Source organism: Macaca fascicularis, chromosome 12, assembly GCF_037993035.2.
Source record: "Macaca fascicularis isolate 582-1 chromosome 12, T2T-MFA8v1.1".
Taxonomy (NCBI): Eukaryota; Metazoa; Chordata; class Mammalia; order Primates; family Cercopithecidae; genus Macaca; species Macaca fascicularis.
The window spans coordinates 80,418,506-80,436,588 of NC_088386.1; the positions used below are offsets into that span (position 1 = coordinate 80,418,506).

The 18,083-nt window shown below is 35.2% G+C and overlaps 1 protein-coding gene across 1 annotated transcript in view; it reads left to right on the plus strand.

Moving 5' to 3' along the window:
• ZNF804A (zinc finger protein 804A) overlaps positions 1-18,083 on the plus strand; it is a 343,691-nt gene that overhangs the window by 263,558 nt on the left and 62,050 nt on the right. The window contains exon 2 of the mRNA XM_005573664.5: positions 7,373-7,516. Within this exon, the coding sequence (XP_005573721.3) occupies positions 7,373-7,516 (144 nt within the window). The remainder of the gene's footprint in view (positions 1-7,372; positions 7,517-18,083) is intronic.

Sequence of the window (18,083 nt, forward strand, 5' to 3'; positions counted from 1 at the left end):
TGGAGATCCTTAACCTTCCTGTACCTGGATATTTATATCTTTCCTCAAATTTTGAAAGTGTCTGGTATTACGTTTAAAACCAAGCTTTCTACCCCCTTTTTTCTCTTCTTCTATACTTTTATGATTTAAATATGTGCTGTCTTGATGCTGTTCAATAAATTCCATAAAGATGTTTTCTTCTTGTTTTATTATTTCTCCTCTGACTGTGTATTTTTAAATATCCTTTCTTTGAGTTCACAGATTTTCTTTGTCATGACGAATTCTGCTGTTGATGTTCTCTAATGCATTGTTAATTTCATTCATCATATTTTTCAGCTCTAGAATTTGATTTATACTATATATTATTGATTATTTGTTAAATTTATTGTTTTGGATCATTTATTGTCTTCCTGATTTTATTTACTCATTTTCTATGTTTTCTTAAAGTTCACTGAGCTTCTTTAAAACAGTTATTTGGAATTCTTTCTCAAGGAGTTTTTATATCTCCATTTTCTTAGGTCAGCTACTGGGAGATTTTGTTCTTTTGGTGATGTTCTATATCCTTGGTTTTTCATGGTTCTTGTTGCCTTACATTGATGTGGATGCATTAGAAGTAGTTTTTTCTTCCAGGTTCTTTGTCTGGGAAACCCTCCTCAGTCAGTCTGTCCAGAGATTCTGAACAGACCACCTGGCATGATTCAAGAGTTGGCTTATTGCTGGAATCTAAAGTCGAGTTGTCCTGATGCCTAGGTCAGGAGGTAGGTAGGCCTAGAACCTATGGCTTTCCTTAACCCGGAGTCTACAAGGGCTGCCTTGGCACTGGGGCGGGCCATGAGCCTGAGTCTTCAAGGGCTGGCCACCCACTAGGATGAGTTTGGCATTTGGTTCCATTGGGATGAAAATGGAGCCTTAACTCCACAGGAACAGGTCTGAGTCCATGAGGACTGGCTTGGAACTTGGGTCTACAGGGGTGTTCTTGGGCTCTCAGTGTCCTCAATGTCCACAGTGTGTGCCTTGGCACTGGAGTATACTATGGTGGGCCTTGGCCCTGGGTCCTCTGGAGTCCAGGGCATGGGGACTTGCCTGTAACTTTTATCTGCTGGTGCTGGTGTATAGGTACTACCCTAGAGGCTTGGTCTGTGAGAACTTGACTGGGTCCTAGGTCCTCGGTGAATAGCCTGGAACCTGGTTAAACAATGGAAGTCTTGGGGCCTGTGTCCATGGTTACCTGTTTGATGTTTGAGGCCAGAAGTGCCAACTTGGCATTAGGGCAGACTTGAAGTCTAGGACCATAAGAACTGCCTTATCTGTGAGTGGACCTAGATTATATCCATAGGAACTTGCCTGGAGGCTGGGTTTTCAGGTGCTGACCTAATGACTAGGGCTGCAGGGGTCAGCGTGGTATTGGGTTTGGTCCAGCACATGGGTCCACTAGGGTCTGCCTGGCATTGAGGCTGATCCAGAGCCTGAGACTACAGGGTTCAGCCTGGTGCTAAGAAAGGCCCAGAAAAAGTTTGCAAGGATAGCCTGGATGCTGCAACTATGGGAACTTCCTTAGTGCCAGGGTGGACTTGGAGGCTCTGTTGGGCCAGCCTAGAATCTGATGCCACAGGCAGTGGCATGGCAATGGTTGGGCCTGGATCCTGTATCTGCAGGGACTTGCCTGAGAGTTGGGTTTGTAGGTGCTGACCTGATAACTGGGGCTGCAGGTGTAGACTTTTAGCTGGTGAAGGCCTAAAGCCTGGGGCAATGGCCAAGCTCAGTACTGGTGCATTCAGGAGTCTTGGGCCTCTGGGGTTGGCCTAGGGTATGGGCAAACCAGAGCCTGAGGCTGCTGTGGGCCAGCCTTGTGTTGGATGAGGTCCGGAGTCTGGGGCTACTGAGTTCAGCCCAGTGGTGGAGTCCCAGTGGTGGACTGAAGATCAAGTCTGTTGCTCAGGCTTGGAGCTGGGGGCTACAGAATCTAACCTGGTGCTAGAGCAGATCTAGAGGCTTAGTCCACAGGTACTGTCCTGGAATCTGGGGCTCTGGGGCACTGCCCAGCATTAGTTTTTTGGGGGCACAGGGCTGGTGTTGGGATCTGAAGCAAAGTCCTATGTTCACATTCCTCTCCTCCTTCATGTGGAAAATATATCTCTCCATACTTTCTTGCTTAGAGTTGGTGGAAGAGTGGCATGGGTAATGTAATACTATCTTTCCTACATTCTTCAATGGGTATTTTCTTATTTCAGTGCTATATGTGGGTGCTGTAATCTCTTATCTGATTTCCTTAGCTCTTATGAAGGTATTTTTATGTGTGAATAGTTGTTTAAATTGATGTTTCTGCAGGAAATAAACACTAGGGAGTCCTGTTTTCCATCATGTTGCTGACATTGACCCTCTTTCCTAATGTACTCATTTTCAAGACAAAAAGGGCAGTCCTAATGTTATTTATTTGTTATTTGTTGAATGTCTGCTAATGCTGGGCTCTGCTAAAAGCTCTGGAAATAAAAAAGTAAGGAAAACAGGTACAAATTCTTTCCCTCAGAGAGCTCACACTTATCAGGGAAGGTTACTTGTATATACCCAATTAAGAATACCTTCAGAAAGAGGCCATATGCTATGATGAGGCCACTATGAAGTGCATCATGTTGGAAAATAATGTTTCTCCCTTCAAGGTTCTACTTTGGTGCTATTCATATTTAGTATTAGGGGATATATTGTCCTTGGGGTGTGGGTAAACCATTAACTTCTCTATTTCACTTTGCTGTCTCCAAAATTTATTGTACTGCCGAGTTGCTGTGGTCACCAATTAAGATTTGTGACTTTATAACTTGGAGGTATATGCATACTGCTTCCCTAAAAGAAAGGATTCAACCTTTACTGTTTTTACATATATATAAAAAGTGCTGAGTTAGAATGACCTGACTAGTTGCAGGAAGATTGTCCTTCTTTTTCACTTTGTGCCTTCACTCTCAGTGACACAGTACAAAACTGTGCTCATAGTTCAATCTAGAATGGCTTTACCAGATAGAGGGTGAACATTTTGGATTGCATGTATAAGAACAGCTGTGCTCCTTTTTCATCTCACTCAAATGTATCTCTTACTTTCTGCTGTGGGATGGAGGTATTTAATATGTGCTTTACAATCTCAGTCAGTGCCTGTTTCAATATTAGCCACAATCAAAGAGAGGGGTCATGGAATGTGTCAGCCTGACTAGGAATGATTTTGTCGACATACATGTTTTTAAATGTATGATCAGTAACAATACATATGACTCCTTTCCCTTAAGATGCACATACAATAATGAAGTCTTTTTTTACTCTGCTAATATTTTCTAGAACACAGCCTTGATTCCTTAACTGCACTTAACATCAACTTGAAAGTCTGGCTCAAATGTTTGTAATTGTGCTATCACTTTCAAACTTAAATTCGGCCATGCTATGTTTCTTTTAATAACTTAGAGGAGGATAGAGTTAGAGAGAAAGCAACAGAACACACAAATATATCAAAATGTTAACAATAATTTTATTCAAGTGAAAATCATATGTCTTTTATTATAGTTTTGTAACTTTTCTATAGCTATTAACATTTTTAAAATTGAAGCATAATTTTAATTTTTTTCTGAAAAATAAATTGTAATGAGAAATAAAGCAAAGAGATGGGGAAATACAGAATAAAAGAGACTAAGAAGCATAGAAGATGGTAATGTATGGGCCTTAATGGAATTTTGGTTTGAACAACCTATTTTTAAATATTAGAGATTAGAGCTATTTGCCCACACTGACTGGGATATTTGATGACAATACAAAATGATCGTGGTTTCTCTATTGTTTTTGTTTCTTTGTTTCGATCTGATATTGCTTTTGTGATTATGCTTTTTAAAAGTCATTCTAATTTAGAGATATATACTGAAATATTTACAGAAAAAGTGATATAAAGCTGGGAATGCATTTAAAAATTATTTGGGCAAGATGAAAGGGTATGAGATGGGATAGGATACAATAAATCAAGATTGACCTTGAGTTCATGGTTACTGAAGCTGATTAGTGGATACATAGGGATGATTATACTCCTCTCTCTTTTTTACGTGCTTAAAAGTTTAGAAATAATTAAATACTATGAACAAGACTATTTGGGTTTAAATATGGAGTGAACATTTGCTCATTATATCCTGGAGCTACTTAACTTTCCTGTGCTTCATTATTTCCATCTGTAAAGTGAGGAAATGAAAAGAATCAGGATTAAATGAGTTAATACATCCAAATTATTCATCAGTGACTGACCCTAAATAAGCACTAACTAAATGTTAGCTATAGTTACTTTTAAATTACTGTTTTTATTTTTAAATCTAGGCTGAAGCTAATATTTTTGAAGAATGCAATTTGACCAAGAAATCTGTTCCGCTGCAAACCTTCCCACCTTTGTAGATGGAGTAAACAGAAACCAATGATTGCTTCTCTGGAGGAATATCAGTCTTATTAAAAAAAAAAAAAAAAAAAAAAAAACCTTACAACATAATAAGAACTAATCAAATATTTATAGAGAGGAAGTAGCTTTATTGTAGTTATAATGAATGGGGAAAATAAACTATTTTCCATGAAATTTCTGTTAGTTTAAGATTGTCCAGAGAGCTAATTCAGCTTTAATCCCAAAATTATTTCCATTTCCTATATTGATTAGAATGTTATCTCTGCCTCAAATGCTTTAGCCATGAAATCATATTACTTAATTTTTGTTTCCTTTAAATTGACTAATCCATAAAGTATTATTTTGAAGATTTTATTGAAAATTCAGTAAGCAATCTGTATCTACATTACTTACTTTTACCCTTTTAAACTAAGTGTTTTTAACATATTAGAAGAATCAATTAGTGTAATTAGGAATAATTGACAAATTTATCGAGAAATGGTTCATTATTTACTGAAATTGATGGAATTATGCATAAACCATTGAGTTATTTTGTGATTTATCACTGTCTTAGTCCATTTGTGTTGTTCTAAAAGAATACCTGAGGCTGGGTAATTTATACAGAAAATAGATTTATTTGACTCATGGTTCTGCAGGCTGTACATGAAGTATGGTGCTGTCATCTGCATCTGATGTGGGCCTCAGGCTACTTCCACTCATGATGGAAGGGGAAGGGGAGCCGGTGGGTGCAGAGATCACATGATACAAGAGGAAGCAAGAGAGAGCTACAGGAAGATGCCAGGATCTTTTTAACAACCAGCTCTCAAGAAAATTAATATAGTAAGAACTTACTCACCTCAATCCTCCATGGAGGGTGTTAATCTATTGATGAAGGATCTGCCCTTATCACCCAAATACCTCCCATTAGGCCCCACCTCCAGCATTGAAAATCATTTTAACATGAGGTTTGGAAGGGAAAATTATCCAAACTATAAGAGTCACCTTTGTTGTGCAGTTGATACAACTAATAAAACGTGACAATATTTAAAATGAGAAAGTAACCTATGTAATATGGCAAATGTATGCATTGATTACTACAAAGTGTGCATCCCACATGAACTTTATTATATGTGATGTATGCACGAATATACAGTGCAATAATATAAGTAAAGTATTAGTCATGTATTAAATTATTGGTGAACCACTTTTCAGTATTGTAGAAACAATTTAAACAAATTGCTTTAATTTCATACTATGAGTCCTTTCTAGTTTATATGTGTAAGGAGGATAAGTGCCATTGCCATATAGAGGACTACATTTTATTTATAAATATCAGTGCTAAAAGTGTGTTTTATAGTAGTACATAAGAGACTTGACTATATAGTTATGATGATTTTTTTTTTTTTTTTTTTGAGGCAGAGTATTGCTCTGTTGCCCAGGCTAGAGTGCAGTGGCATGATCTCAGCTCACTGCAACCTCCGCCTCCCAGGTTCAAGCAATTCTCCTGCCTCAGCCTCCGAGTAGCTGGGATTACAGGTGCCTACCACCACGCTTGGCTAATTTTTGTATTTTTAGTAGAGACAGGGTTTTACCATGTTGGTCAGGCTGATCTTGAACTCTTGACCTCAAGTGGTCCACCTGCCTAGGCTTCCCAAAGTGCTGGAACTGCAGGCATGAGCCACGGCACCAGGTCCAGTTATTTTGAATTTTAAAGGAGTTGTATATAAGATAATCTGGAAGTTAGAAATATATTTTACAGTGAGGCCTAAAGTTTAGGTATTCTTCACATCATGAATAATGTTTACACACGGAAATATTGTCCAATTTTCACTTCTTCAGTGAAAGAATTGGACAGTTTTTCCACGTGTAAACTTTATTCATGCCTGGCAACATTGAATTGACTGCATCTGTTGAGGGGCTCAGGTTGCTTCTGCTTATGGCAGAAGGGGAAGAGGAACCAGCAGGTTCAGGGATCACATGTGGCAAGAGGGAGCAAGAAAGAGCTTCAAGGAGGTGCTAGGGTCTTTTGCCATTATTTGTGAAATTTACTTCATTGACATTTAAGTAAGCATGAAATAGCAAGTAGTTTATCTTAAATGTAACTTAAAACACACAGTCAAACATTTGGCCATTTTATGCATTGTAAACAAAAGCTAATGATGATGGGCTATATGTTCATCTTCTCAGAGGTTTGGTTTTATCACTGTCTTTCTTTACTGTGAGTATGATGAAAACAATCGCTTTTGCAGTTTAATCCCTTCAGTTTAGGTAAATAACTGAAATAACCTGCAGAAAAGTGTTTTATTTTCCAATAAATAGAAATTATTTTAATGTTCATTCTAAATTGATACGGGTCAGGATAAAAAAAAATTAGCCAAGTTAAATGCCTAGTTGAAATGAATAATAAGTTACTAGATAGATAATTAAGGAAACAAACAAAATACAAAACTTGTATATTTGTGCACAAATACAGACCTTTTCAAGCAGAACACATTTTACATGTTCAGAATAGAAAAATTTTCTGTTAGCTGAGTCATTGCCAGGAATCCGCAGTTGAATCAAGACAGTTATGTGATTTTCAGTTTTTTTTTTTTTTTTTTTTTTGAGACGGAGTCTCGCTCTGTCGCCCATGCTGGAGTGCAGTGGCCAGATCTCAGCTCACTGCAAGCTCTACCTCCCGGATTTATGCCATTCACTTTTTCAGTTTTTATGCTAACCTAGCATAGGAACTTGTTCAATCAAGGACTTCTATTTATTTCTATCATTTGCATTTCTCCTCCACATTTGTGCTATTTTTCTGTTACTTATCTTGGCTGCTTCTGTTAGCCTTTTAATTTTTAAGTCATAATTTATTCTAACTTGGTTTTCTAGTATTTGCTTTATTTTCCTCTTTGCTGTATTCTGTTTCTAACTCTTATTATTATACTATAGCTGACAACTGTTAGAACAAAGTAAACACAGGGGAGAGCTAATTGTATCCTTCCTTGAAATTTTATTTTTCAGGACTATGCTGAGAAGGAAAATACCATAGCAAAAGCTTTGGAAGATCTGAAGGCAAATTTTTACTGTGAACTCTGTGACAAGCAGTACTATAAGCACCAGGAGTTTGACAATCACATTAACTCATATGACCATGCTCACAAGCAGGTAAGAAAGAGATGGGCAAAAATTCTGCCATTTCTGGACTTGTGTAATATTTTTAATTGTGTAAACTCTATGAATATGATATGATATTCTCATTTAATTTAATTCACTCTACAGTTTTGAAATATATCATTCTGGGATGATAATTTGATGACTTACAGCAAAGTCCTTTTTTTTTTCTTTAAGAAAAAAGGCACCAATAGCAAAGTATGAAATAAATAACATAAAGAAATACTATTCAATTGCCTTTTTATGAGTAAAAGTGTTTTGAAAACAGTATTCTACAAGTGATGATCCTCTTATTGTCCTCAAATGTATTGTTTTAAACATTTAAATCAATAATTTATGTGTTATTTTATATATTATTGCATGTTATTTATAAATATAATATATAAATATGTTTATCAAAGTTAAATAAAATTTGATATAGTTTATCATAGAAAGCGTTTTGGATTTAAACTACCATGAAAACGTGTGAAAAAAAGAGTCAGTGTGCTACAAATGGTCCTAGGTTATTGATTGAGTACTTAATATATCTATGGTTTTGTTCATTTTAATGTTTTCATTTTATTGTCAATTGTAAATCCCAGATTAATTATTACTATCAATTATAAATCCAAGATTTTGCAACACTCTATGTAAATGAGTTTAAAATAGTGGTACTGTTATAAATGTAATTAATACAAATTCTACTTTCTAATATGCCTTATATTTACCAATAAAACTTCATTCATTGTTTAGCTAACTTGATACAATACAAAGTATTAGCATTAATTTATAAACATTTTCTATTTTAGCTATCACCCTTAAATACCATGCCGAGTATTCATTTTGGTATGAATTTAAAGATACATTTTTAAGCAGTTGAACCTGCCCTAACTTTCTGTTATATCAGAGTTATTTATTATAAGAAAGAAAAAGTAGGGAAAGTGATCATGTTAAATGATAATGGACCAATTGTGTGTACTTTCTTTTGCTGTCAATCCTGCAATCGTTCATATCAACTACACTGTGCTTGGAGAGGATGGTGTAGGGAAGAATTTACCCTTCAATTACATACTTCACCAATTAATGCATACTTAGCTTAGTGATCTGTCCTTGCCTTTCTTTCCCCTGGTAGTAGATCTATTTTATGCAGATAAATGTTAAATGCAAATCATTATCTTAAGCTACATATGCACTAATAGTTACATTATTATTATAAAAACATAGGAAATAGCTTTATATAACAGGAAATACAGTATTTTAAGGATAACTATACATCTCGATATTCTGGGATGGTCTCACTTTCTACCACTGTCCTGTTTTAATTATGAAAAGTCCTTATTTGGATAATAAATAATATGGTCATAATATGTATGTTTGTGGAAAAGCAGCAATGTTTTTAGATACTTTTTAAAAGATGGACGTCTAAAGGCAAGGGCCTAGTTAATGTAATTCTTCATGCTAGTATAATGTAAAGTTAAGAGCTATGTGTCACACAGAGTTTGGATATTTTTGCCCTTGGAATCTCATGTGGAAATTTGATCCCTGATACTGGAGGTAAGACCTAAAGGGCGGCGCTTGGATCTCTGGGCTGATCCTTTATGAATGGCTTGGTGCCATTCTCATGGCAATGAGTGAGTTGTCACTTTTACTTCCCAGGAGAACTGTTTGTTAAAAAGAGCCTGGTACCTGCTCCCTCTCTTTCTTGTGCCCTCTCTGGCCATGATCTTCCCATGCTGGCTCCCCTTCCCTTTCTACCATAAGTGGAAGCAGGCTGAAGTCCTCACCAGAAGCAGATGCTGCCCTCACATTTCTTGTGTAGCCTGCGGAACTGTGAGCCAAATCAGCCTCTTTTCTTTATAAATCACTGAGCTTCGGATATTTCTTTATAGCAACACAAATGTACAGAGACAGTGTCCATCATAAATCATCAATAGGTACTTAATTCTCAATTTCAAACTTTCTAAGTGATTCTTTCATATAACAAGATAATTAAAATAGTTCTCAGTACAAGTATGACACTCTGAATTGAGTGACATACTGTTAATCATTGAGATTAAAAAAAAAGAAAACAAAGGAAAGTTGAGAATCAGGAAAAGGGAAAAAAAAAAATTCCTCTAGACTTCTTCATCTGCCCTTAAAGTAAAGTCGTAGTTGTGTCTGTCCTCTCACCTGGCAGCCTATGGGCAATTCAGAGTTATTTTCCCTGTAAGAGATTTGTCACACTGATGCTATGAAGAGATAGAAAAGGGAATGATTGCCTTATTGCTGCTGCCCCTCAAACATCTTGATTTTTGTTTTAGTGGTTTCAATGTAACTGAAATACCTCCCAACAGGCACTGAAGTGACCTTCACTTTAGCAAAGTCAAGATTCAGTGCTTTGCAGCATGTTGTTTTGTTCTGTCCCAGAGGAAGTCAAGGTCAGGCCAGGTTGTTGGAATGTTTTGTTTCTGCAAGGACTTCTATTGCTATAGAAATGAAACAGATTTAGTCCCACATTTGAGCATTTCATAATAATGTAAACTGCTGTTTAGTGATCCGATACTTGAAGGAGTTACTTCTTGATATTTGGTAATAGAAATATTCATTTGTGGGGAAAAATGTACTAAAACTTAATTTAAAAGTAGGAGATACCGGTAAGGTAATGCACAATACAATCACTTCAAATATCTTCCCTGGGATTTTTTGGTGTGTGTGTGGTGTGTACTTCAATCTAATTGAATGTCTGATGGTTTTTACTTTACCATTTAGAGCATTGTTCTCTTAGGATAAATTAAAGACATATAGTTTGCTCCTAAAGAGCCCTCAAACCCAAAAATATTTTTGCCCCAAGAAATGTACACAGGCACACCCATTTACATATATGTAGCTAATTATAAAAGTGTCCTGTTTTGACATTTTTCATTTAAAGCCATAATTGGGATTGAAATAAATTGTATATTTTGTCTTGAGTATGCACCAGACTCTGGATAATCAGTTCTAGCATCTGAAATAATGCCATTTTCGTGCCCCTTCCCCATGTCAACTTTATGGTTCTTCCTTCCCTTCCTTCTGCCATCTCCTTTCAGGTGGATGGCTGTCTATTGACTCAGCCCCTGTTGAGGGTAGGGAGCAAAAACTAAAACTGTAAGCAAAGATTTCTGTGCTGTTACCTAAATATAATTATTCCTCACCTCCCCAAAAAAAAGAATACAAGAGATAAATGCATCTAATTTTACATATTTCATTTTATAAATTCAACTAAGAACTGTAATCCAATAAAAGTCCTGCCACGTTTAGTTTTTACCACTGAAACTTTTATATGTATTTAAAAAAAACTATAAGAAAGCCAATTAGAGTCAAAGTGATGCATATTTATTTTTATTTTAATAATCATTTATTAACCCTTGGGAGTATATTCTTCTTACAGTTTACATGATGACTTGGTTGGTGGTATCAGTGAAACTGTACAGCTTTATTTTACTATTTTATTTTTAATGCACTTTATTAATGACCATCCTTTAACAAACACATTTTCTCAGAATAAATCTGTTTGGTGAAATAGTTTGTGAATTTATCGTACCCTTTATCCTGTATAGATTTACTTATACTTTATTTTATTTTAAAGAAATTGAGATACCTTCTGGAATTATTCTTAGTAAGTTCAAAATTTTAAGAAGAAAATTCATCCAGGAAAAATATGCAAAATCTAATATTACCATCATGTGGAGATTTGAGAACAGTACATCCCGAGAATCAAAATTTTTATTTCCTACTAATCCTATCAAGAACCAAACCATAAATTATCTGCTGAAAGGATTATCTCATAATATATTTAAAATTATCCTGGCACCTATAGAAACTAAGATGTTATGATTTTTGCTCTCTATGGTAGGAGATAGATATGGTAAATAGCAAGAAAACTTAAATTCTAGTTGAATATGAGAATAACCAGAGAAGTTTTTAAAAATAGCATTCCCAGAGTCTGGTATAGGTCCATGCTACCTTCTTTTTTTGAAACTTTCCAGAAAATTATAGTACGAGGCCAAAGTTAGAAAAGAAAGTCAAAATGCCGAGGATCATAAGGTTACTGTTACTTGCCCTTTGATGATGTTTCATCCTTCTATGATGTAGAAGAATAGTGAAGTACCTCTCTTCTTGTTCCAGAATACTTGTTGAAAAAATAATTTGAAGAAAATAAAGAGAGAAACAAAGAGAATGGAGAGAAGCAGTTAAGCAAGTGTATTGTGTTCTCCTCTCTCAGGCATTGACCCATAGAGGGGGAGATGCATTACAAACACACAAAGAAAGTAGGGACTCTGGACAGAAAGTGTCTTTTGGGCAACTTGTTCCACACCAATTTGTACCTCAGCCAATATCAATCTCAATTTGGCAGCAGAATGTGTTATGCAACAGACTTTGTTGGTTGGCCTTCCCAGATTGCTGCATTTAAGTTTTCCATTAATGTTGCCAAGAGTTTCTTTTTCACTCTCTTGAGAGGTCTCATAAGATAACCGATTTGAGACCTGGTGATCCTGCTATAGATAACAAAGAAATGCACGTAGTTTATGTGAGCCAAAGAGTGGGATTGAGGGCACAACTAGACTCAGAGATGTCTATTTTGCCAGTAAGAACTACCACAAAGCTGGGTTTGAGTCACCTGAAGAAGGTTACTGAGTCTTCAATCAAAGCTTTAAAAACATACAATGAGCTATACCAGATTCTGACTTCAATAATGGAGGTAGCAATATGATATGTGATTAGAGGAATCAGGTATTTTATATAAAAAGTGTAAGGATTTTGGTTGTCAGAAGGACTTATAAGCCATCTCCTGGCCCTCGGCATGCCCCCAAACTAAGAATACTTGGAAGAAGAAGCGTTCACAAATAAGAAATGGAAGATACTTGGCAGTTATCTCAAAAAACTTGTCAGTAAATTATGTATCTAAAATATGTTGGAATACTATTCATTTTCTACAACTCAGTGGACGATAGCTCAGGTAAACATGAAGGTAATTTATTTAAAAAATAAGAAAGCAAAAATGTATTTTCATGTTTATGATGTATAGAAATTTTTCACCCAATTTTACACACATTTTACCAATGAGCACTATTATTACTGTTGATAATAAAAATATTTATGTTTTTATTCTTTAAGCTATGGCATCACCAAGGCCTACCCACATTTTCAGAACTTTTCAAATTATATGAGATTTGATAATGAATAAACAGTCTATGGAATGGTTCACTTATTATGCTTACCTATTATAATATTTACCTATATTTAAGAATAAGATGAACTACACTTAGAATTCATCAACTAGTATCTTAAACATAACTCACACACAATAACCTGGATAATTTATGATAACAAATTATGTCTATACTACTACAAATAAAATAACGCCTCATGGAGTAACAGAAAAAAAGAAAACAGGAAGATGGTTTGATATATTTGTGTGTGTTGTGTGTGTGTCAGAGAGAGACAGAAAGAGAAAAATAATCTACATTCTTTATTCAGGAATACATACATTTGCAATCTTAGTAATCTGAGGTTGAAAATACTATAAATAATTAGTATGTCCATGAGCCCCTTTGACAAATGAGAGTTCTGACAGTCTTTAACTCACTTAAATTATATAAAATTGACTTCTTTATTATGGTCACACTGTAGGAAAGCAGAACATAGGGAATTTTTCAACCCCATTTCCAATAAATGTTTCTTTCTTTTTTTATTTTTAAGCTTTTATTTTATCACTCTTATCAAACACACATTCAGAAAGCATACCAACCATGCACCTATGGTAAGTCAATTTACAACAAAACTGAACAAGACAATTGTGTTTACAGAAAAAGTCTTCAGCAAAAAGGTATACAATAGAGTCAACTGAAACACATTGTTCATACTTTTTGGGAATATAGGAAAGTGGAAAATAAAAGTCCTTTGCTGTTCAGCAGGAAAAAGAGTCTAAAAGACTTGAATGGAAATCCGAAATTTAGGGATTTAAGAAAATAATTTTTTGGTACTGACATACATCTACATATATAGCCCCACTTAGTTTTTGTTTTGTTTTTGTTTTAAACAAAACCTCACAAACAATGAGACATCACAAAGAATACAGAACCATAGTACCAAGAAATGCCAAGACCAATATGCTACTGAAACATCTGGTGGAAATGTTACAGACAACTATTCACTAGGTATTGTAACATTCTGGTGGTTCTGAGGCGAAAGTAAACCAACAAGAGAGATTACTCCTTGTAACTGGCTTTGGTTTAAGCAATTTTTCACATTTTTTTCTAATCAAACCTTCTTATAAAAAATGTAGCAATTACATGTTACTGAGGGAAAATAGTACTAGGTTTTAATATTTGCAACCGACTACTTCAACTGACACAGATCCCATCAACTGTTAAAATTTATTGATCATAATTAGATTTTCTAAGAGTGATCAACAGATAGCAAAGATGGAGCCCTTTTGGGAAAAAATAAAATCCCTTATACCCCAGATTTGTCACTGTTAAGAGGTTATAAAGGAACGCTAAATTATTTAAGATATTTCAAAAAAATTAAAAATGGAAGAGTAAGTTATGCTGGAAAAGATATGACAGCTTTACCCTCTGCAAAGTAAATGATCTACAGAGATGCAGCTTAACTTTTTTTATTACAATAAACATACCTCCATAACGTGCTGTAACTGTGCAGCTAGTTCTTTTCTTTGTACAAAATTCTTTTTACTGAATATTTCACTCATCTATGCTTTTTCAAGCTGCTATTGTTAAGATACATTTTTTAAATTTAGACTTGGGAGAAGTTATAATATAGTGTAACCTAGTATCATCAATTCTTCATCTGTTGAAATTCTTTTGTGTCTTAATAATCAATTATTCTATGGAAAGACAACTTTTTTTTGAGATCTCATGTTTCTTAGTTTGTTGTGTGCTGCTGTAACATATTACGTTGAGACTGAGTATTTGTTTGGATAGAAATTTATTGGCTGATATGTCTGGAAGCTGGGAAGTTCAAGATTAAGGAGACAACATCTCCTGTGGGCCTTCTTGCTGTGTCATCCCATGGTGGAAGGCAGAAGGGCAAGACAGGGCAAGAGGGTGCCCAATTCACTCTTATATAACAACATCAATGCCACCCATGAAGGCAGAAGCCCTCATGACCTCATCATCTCTTAAAAGTGTCATCTTTAAATATTGTTACATGACAATTAAATTTCATTATAAGAATATGATGAATTCAGAATATGGAAAAGAATGAAGATCATCGACATTGAGAAGACAGTTGAAACCCAATCCAAGAATTCTAAGCAATAAAATGAAATGATACAGGAGATTATAAGGTGAAATGTCTGTTTTAAGAAAGAATCAAAATGAGCTGATAGAGCTGAAAAACTCACTTCAAGAATTTCAGAATACAATCCCAAGTATTAACAGCAGAATTGACCCAGCTGAGGAATCTCTGAGCTTGACGGCCTACTCCCTGAATTAACTCAGTCAGACAAAAATAAAGAGAAAAGAATAAATGGGAATGAATGAAACTTCAGAGAAATATGTGATTATGTGAAGAAACTAAATCTATCACTCACTGGCATCCCTGAAAGACTGGTAGAGAAAACAAGCAACTTGGAAAATATACTTCAGAATATCATTCATGAGAATTTTCCCAATCTTACTTAGATTTGAATCAACATTCAAATTACAGAAATGCAGAGAACAAGATATTACATAAGAAAACAATCTGCAAGACACATAGTCATCAGATTCTCCAAGGTTAAAATGAAAGAAAAACTGTAATACTAAAGGCAGTTAGAGAAACATGGCAGTTCACTTATAATGGAAACCCCATTAGGCTAACAGCAAACTTTTCAGCAGAAACGCCAGAAGCTAGAAGAGAATAGAGGTCTATATTCAGCATTCTGAAAGAAAATAATTACTAAGAGTTTTTTTCTTTGTTAGTCTAGCTAGCCAAGACAAGCTTCATAAACAAAGGAGGAATAAAGTATTTTTCAGACAAGCAAATGCTAAGGAATTTCATAATGACCAAATAACCACCAGACCTGCCTTACAGGAGGTCCTGAAGGGAATGCTAAACATACAGGAAACACTATTGTTAGCCACTACAAAAACACACTTAAGTACATAGAACAGTAACCCTGCAAAGCATCCATATAAACAAGTCTGTATGTAACATCTGACAATATCATGGCAGGAACAAATCTTCACATATCAATACTACACTTGAACGTAAATAGGCTAAATGCCCCAATTAAAAGGCACAACATTGTAAGTTGGATAAAAAGCAAGAGCCAATGGTATGCTGGTTTCAAGAGACCCATCTCACATGCAGTGACACCCATACACTCAAAGGAAAAGGAATGGAGAAAAATGTACCAAGCAAAGGGAAAAGAGAAAAAAGTAGGGATTCCTATTCTAATTTCAGACAAAACAGACATTAAAACAACAAATATCAAAAAAGACAAAGAAGGATATTATATAATGGTATAGGGCTAATGTCAACAAGATGATTACAAGAAGATCTAGCTATGCTAAATATGTACACATGCAACACAGGAGCACCCAGATTCATAAAGCAAGTTCCTAAAGACTTATAAAGAAAGGGACTTCAATAACCATAACATAATACTGGAAGAATTCAATACCCCACTGACAATTTAGACAGATCATCGAGGTACAAAACTAACAAAGATATTCAGGACTTGAACTGAACATTTCACCAAATTGAACCAATAGATATCTATAGAGCATGCTACCCCAAACAACGTTATATACATTCTTCTCATTTTCACATGGCAAATGCTCATGATCATATAAAACAATGCTCAGCAAATTAAAAAATAATAATAATATGAACCACACTCTTACAAAATAGTGAAATAAAAGTAGACATCAATTCTAAGAAACTTGCTCAAAACCATATACTTACATGGAAATTAAACAACCTGCTCCTGATTGACTTTGGGTAAATAATGAAATTAAGGCAGAAATCAAGAAATTCTTTGAAACTAATGAGAAGTTGTAGTATACCAGAATCTCTGGGACAGAGATAAGGCAGTGTTAAGAAGGAAGTTTATAACACTAAATGCCCACATTAAAAAACTAGAGAGATCTCAAATTAACAACCTAATGTCACAGCTAAAGGAACTAGAGGAACAAGAGCAAACCAACCAGGAAGCTAGCAGAAGAAAAGAAATAGCTGAAATCAGAGCTGAATTGAAAGAAACTGAGACATAAAAAGCCACATAAAAGATCAACAAATCCACAATTTTGTTTTTGGAAAGAATAAATAAGATAGATCACTAGCCAGACCAACAAAGAAAAACAGAGATAAGATCTGAAATAACACAACCAGCAATAGAAAAAAGGATGTTACTACTGATCCCACAGAAATACAAAAAGATCTTCAGAGGCTATTATAAACATCTGTGTCCACATGAGCCAAAAGAAATGGATAAATGCCTAAACACATACAACCACCCAAGATTGAACCAGGACAAAATTGAATCCCTGACCTGATCAATAATGAATTCTGAAATTAAATCAATAACAAAAAGGGTACCAACCAGAAAAAACCCAGATCAGACATATTCAAAGCCACATTCTATGAGGCATATGAAGAAGAACTGGTACCACTCCTACTGAAATTATTACAAAAGAATTATGAGGAGAGATTCCTCCATAACTCTTCTATGAGGCCAGCATCATCCTGATATCAAAACCTGGCAGAGACACAGCAAAAAAAAGAAAATGTCAAGCCAATATCCTTGATGAAATAGATAGAAAAATCCTCATCTATGCAAAATCCTTTTGAATAGATGCAAAAATACTAGCACCAAATCCAACAGCACATCAAAAAGCTAATCCACCACAATCAATTAGGCTTTTTCTCTGGGATGCAAGGCTGGTTCAAAATAATGTAAGTCAATAAATGTGATTCACCACATAAATAGAACCAAAACTATAAAACACATAATCATCTCAACAGATGAAGAAAAGACATTTGATAAAATTCAACACCCCTTCATGTTAAAAACCCTCAACAAACCAGGGATTGAAGGAACATATTTCAAAATAATGAGGGCTCTATCACAAATCCACAGTGAACATCATACCAAATGGGCAAAGGCTGGAAACATCCCCATTGACACCAGGAAGAAGACAAGGATGCACTCATTCACCACTCCTATTTAACATAGTACTGCAAGTATTTTAGTAACCAGAGCATTCAGGCCAGAGAAAGAAGCAAAAGGCAGCCAGATAGCAAAAAAGAAAGTCAAGCTATCCTTGTATGCAGCCAATATGATGTCATACCTAGAAAACTCCATAGTCTCTGCCCCAGAGCTCCTAGATCTGATAAACAACTTCAGCAAAGTTTCAGGATACAAACTCAATGTACAAAAATCAATAGCATTTCTATACATCAACATATAAGCTGAGAGCCAAATCATGAATACAACCTAGTTCACAATAACTACAAAAGGAATAAAATACCTAGGAATATAGGTAACCAGGGAGGTGAAAGATCTTACAATGAGAATTACACAACACTGCTCAAAGAAGTCAAAGATGACACAAAC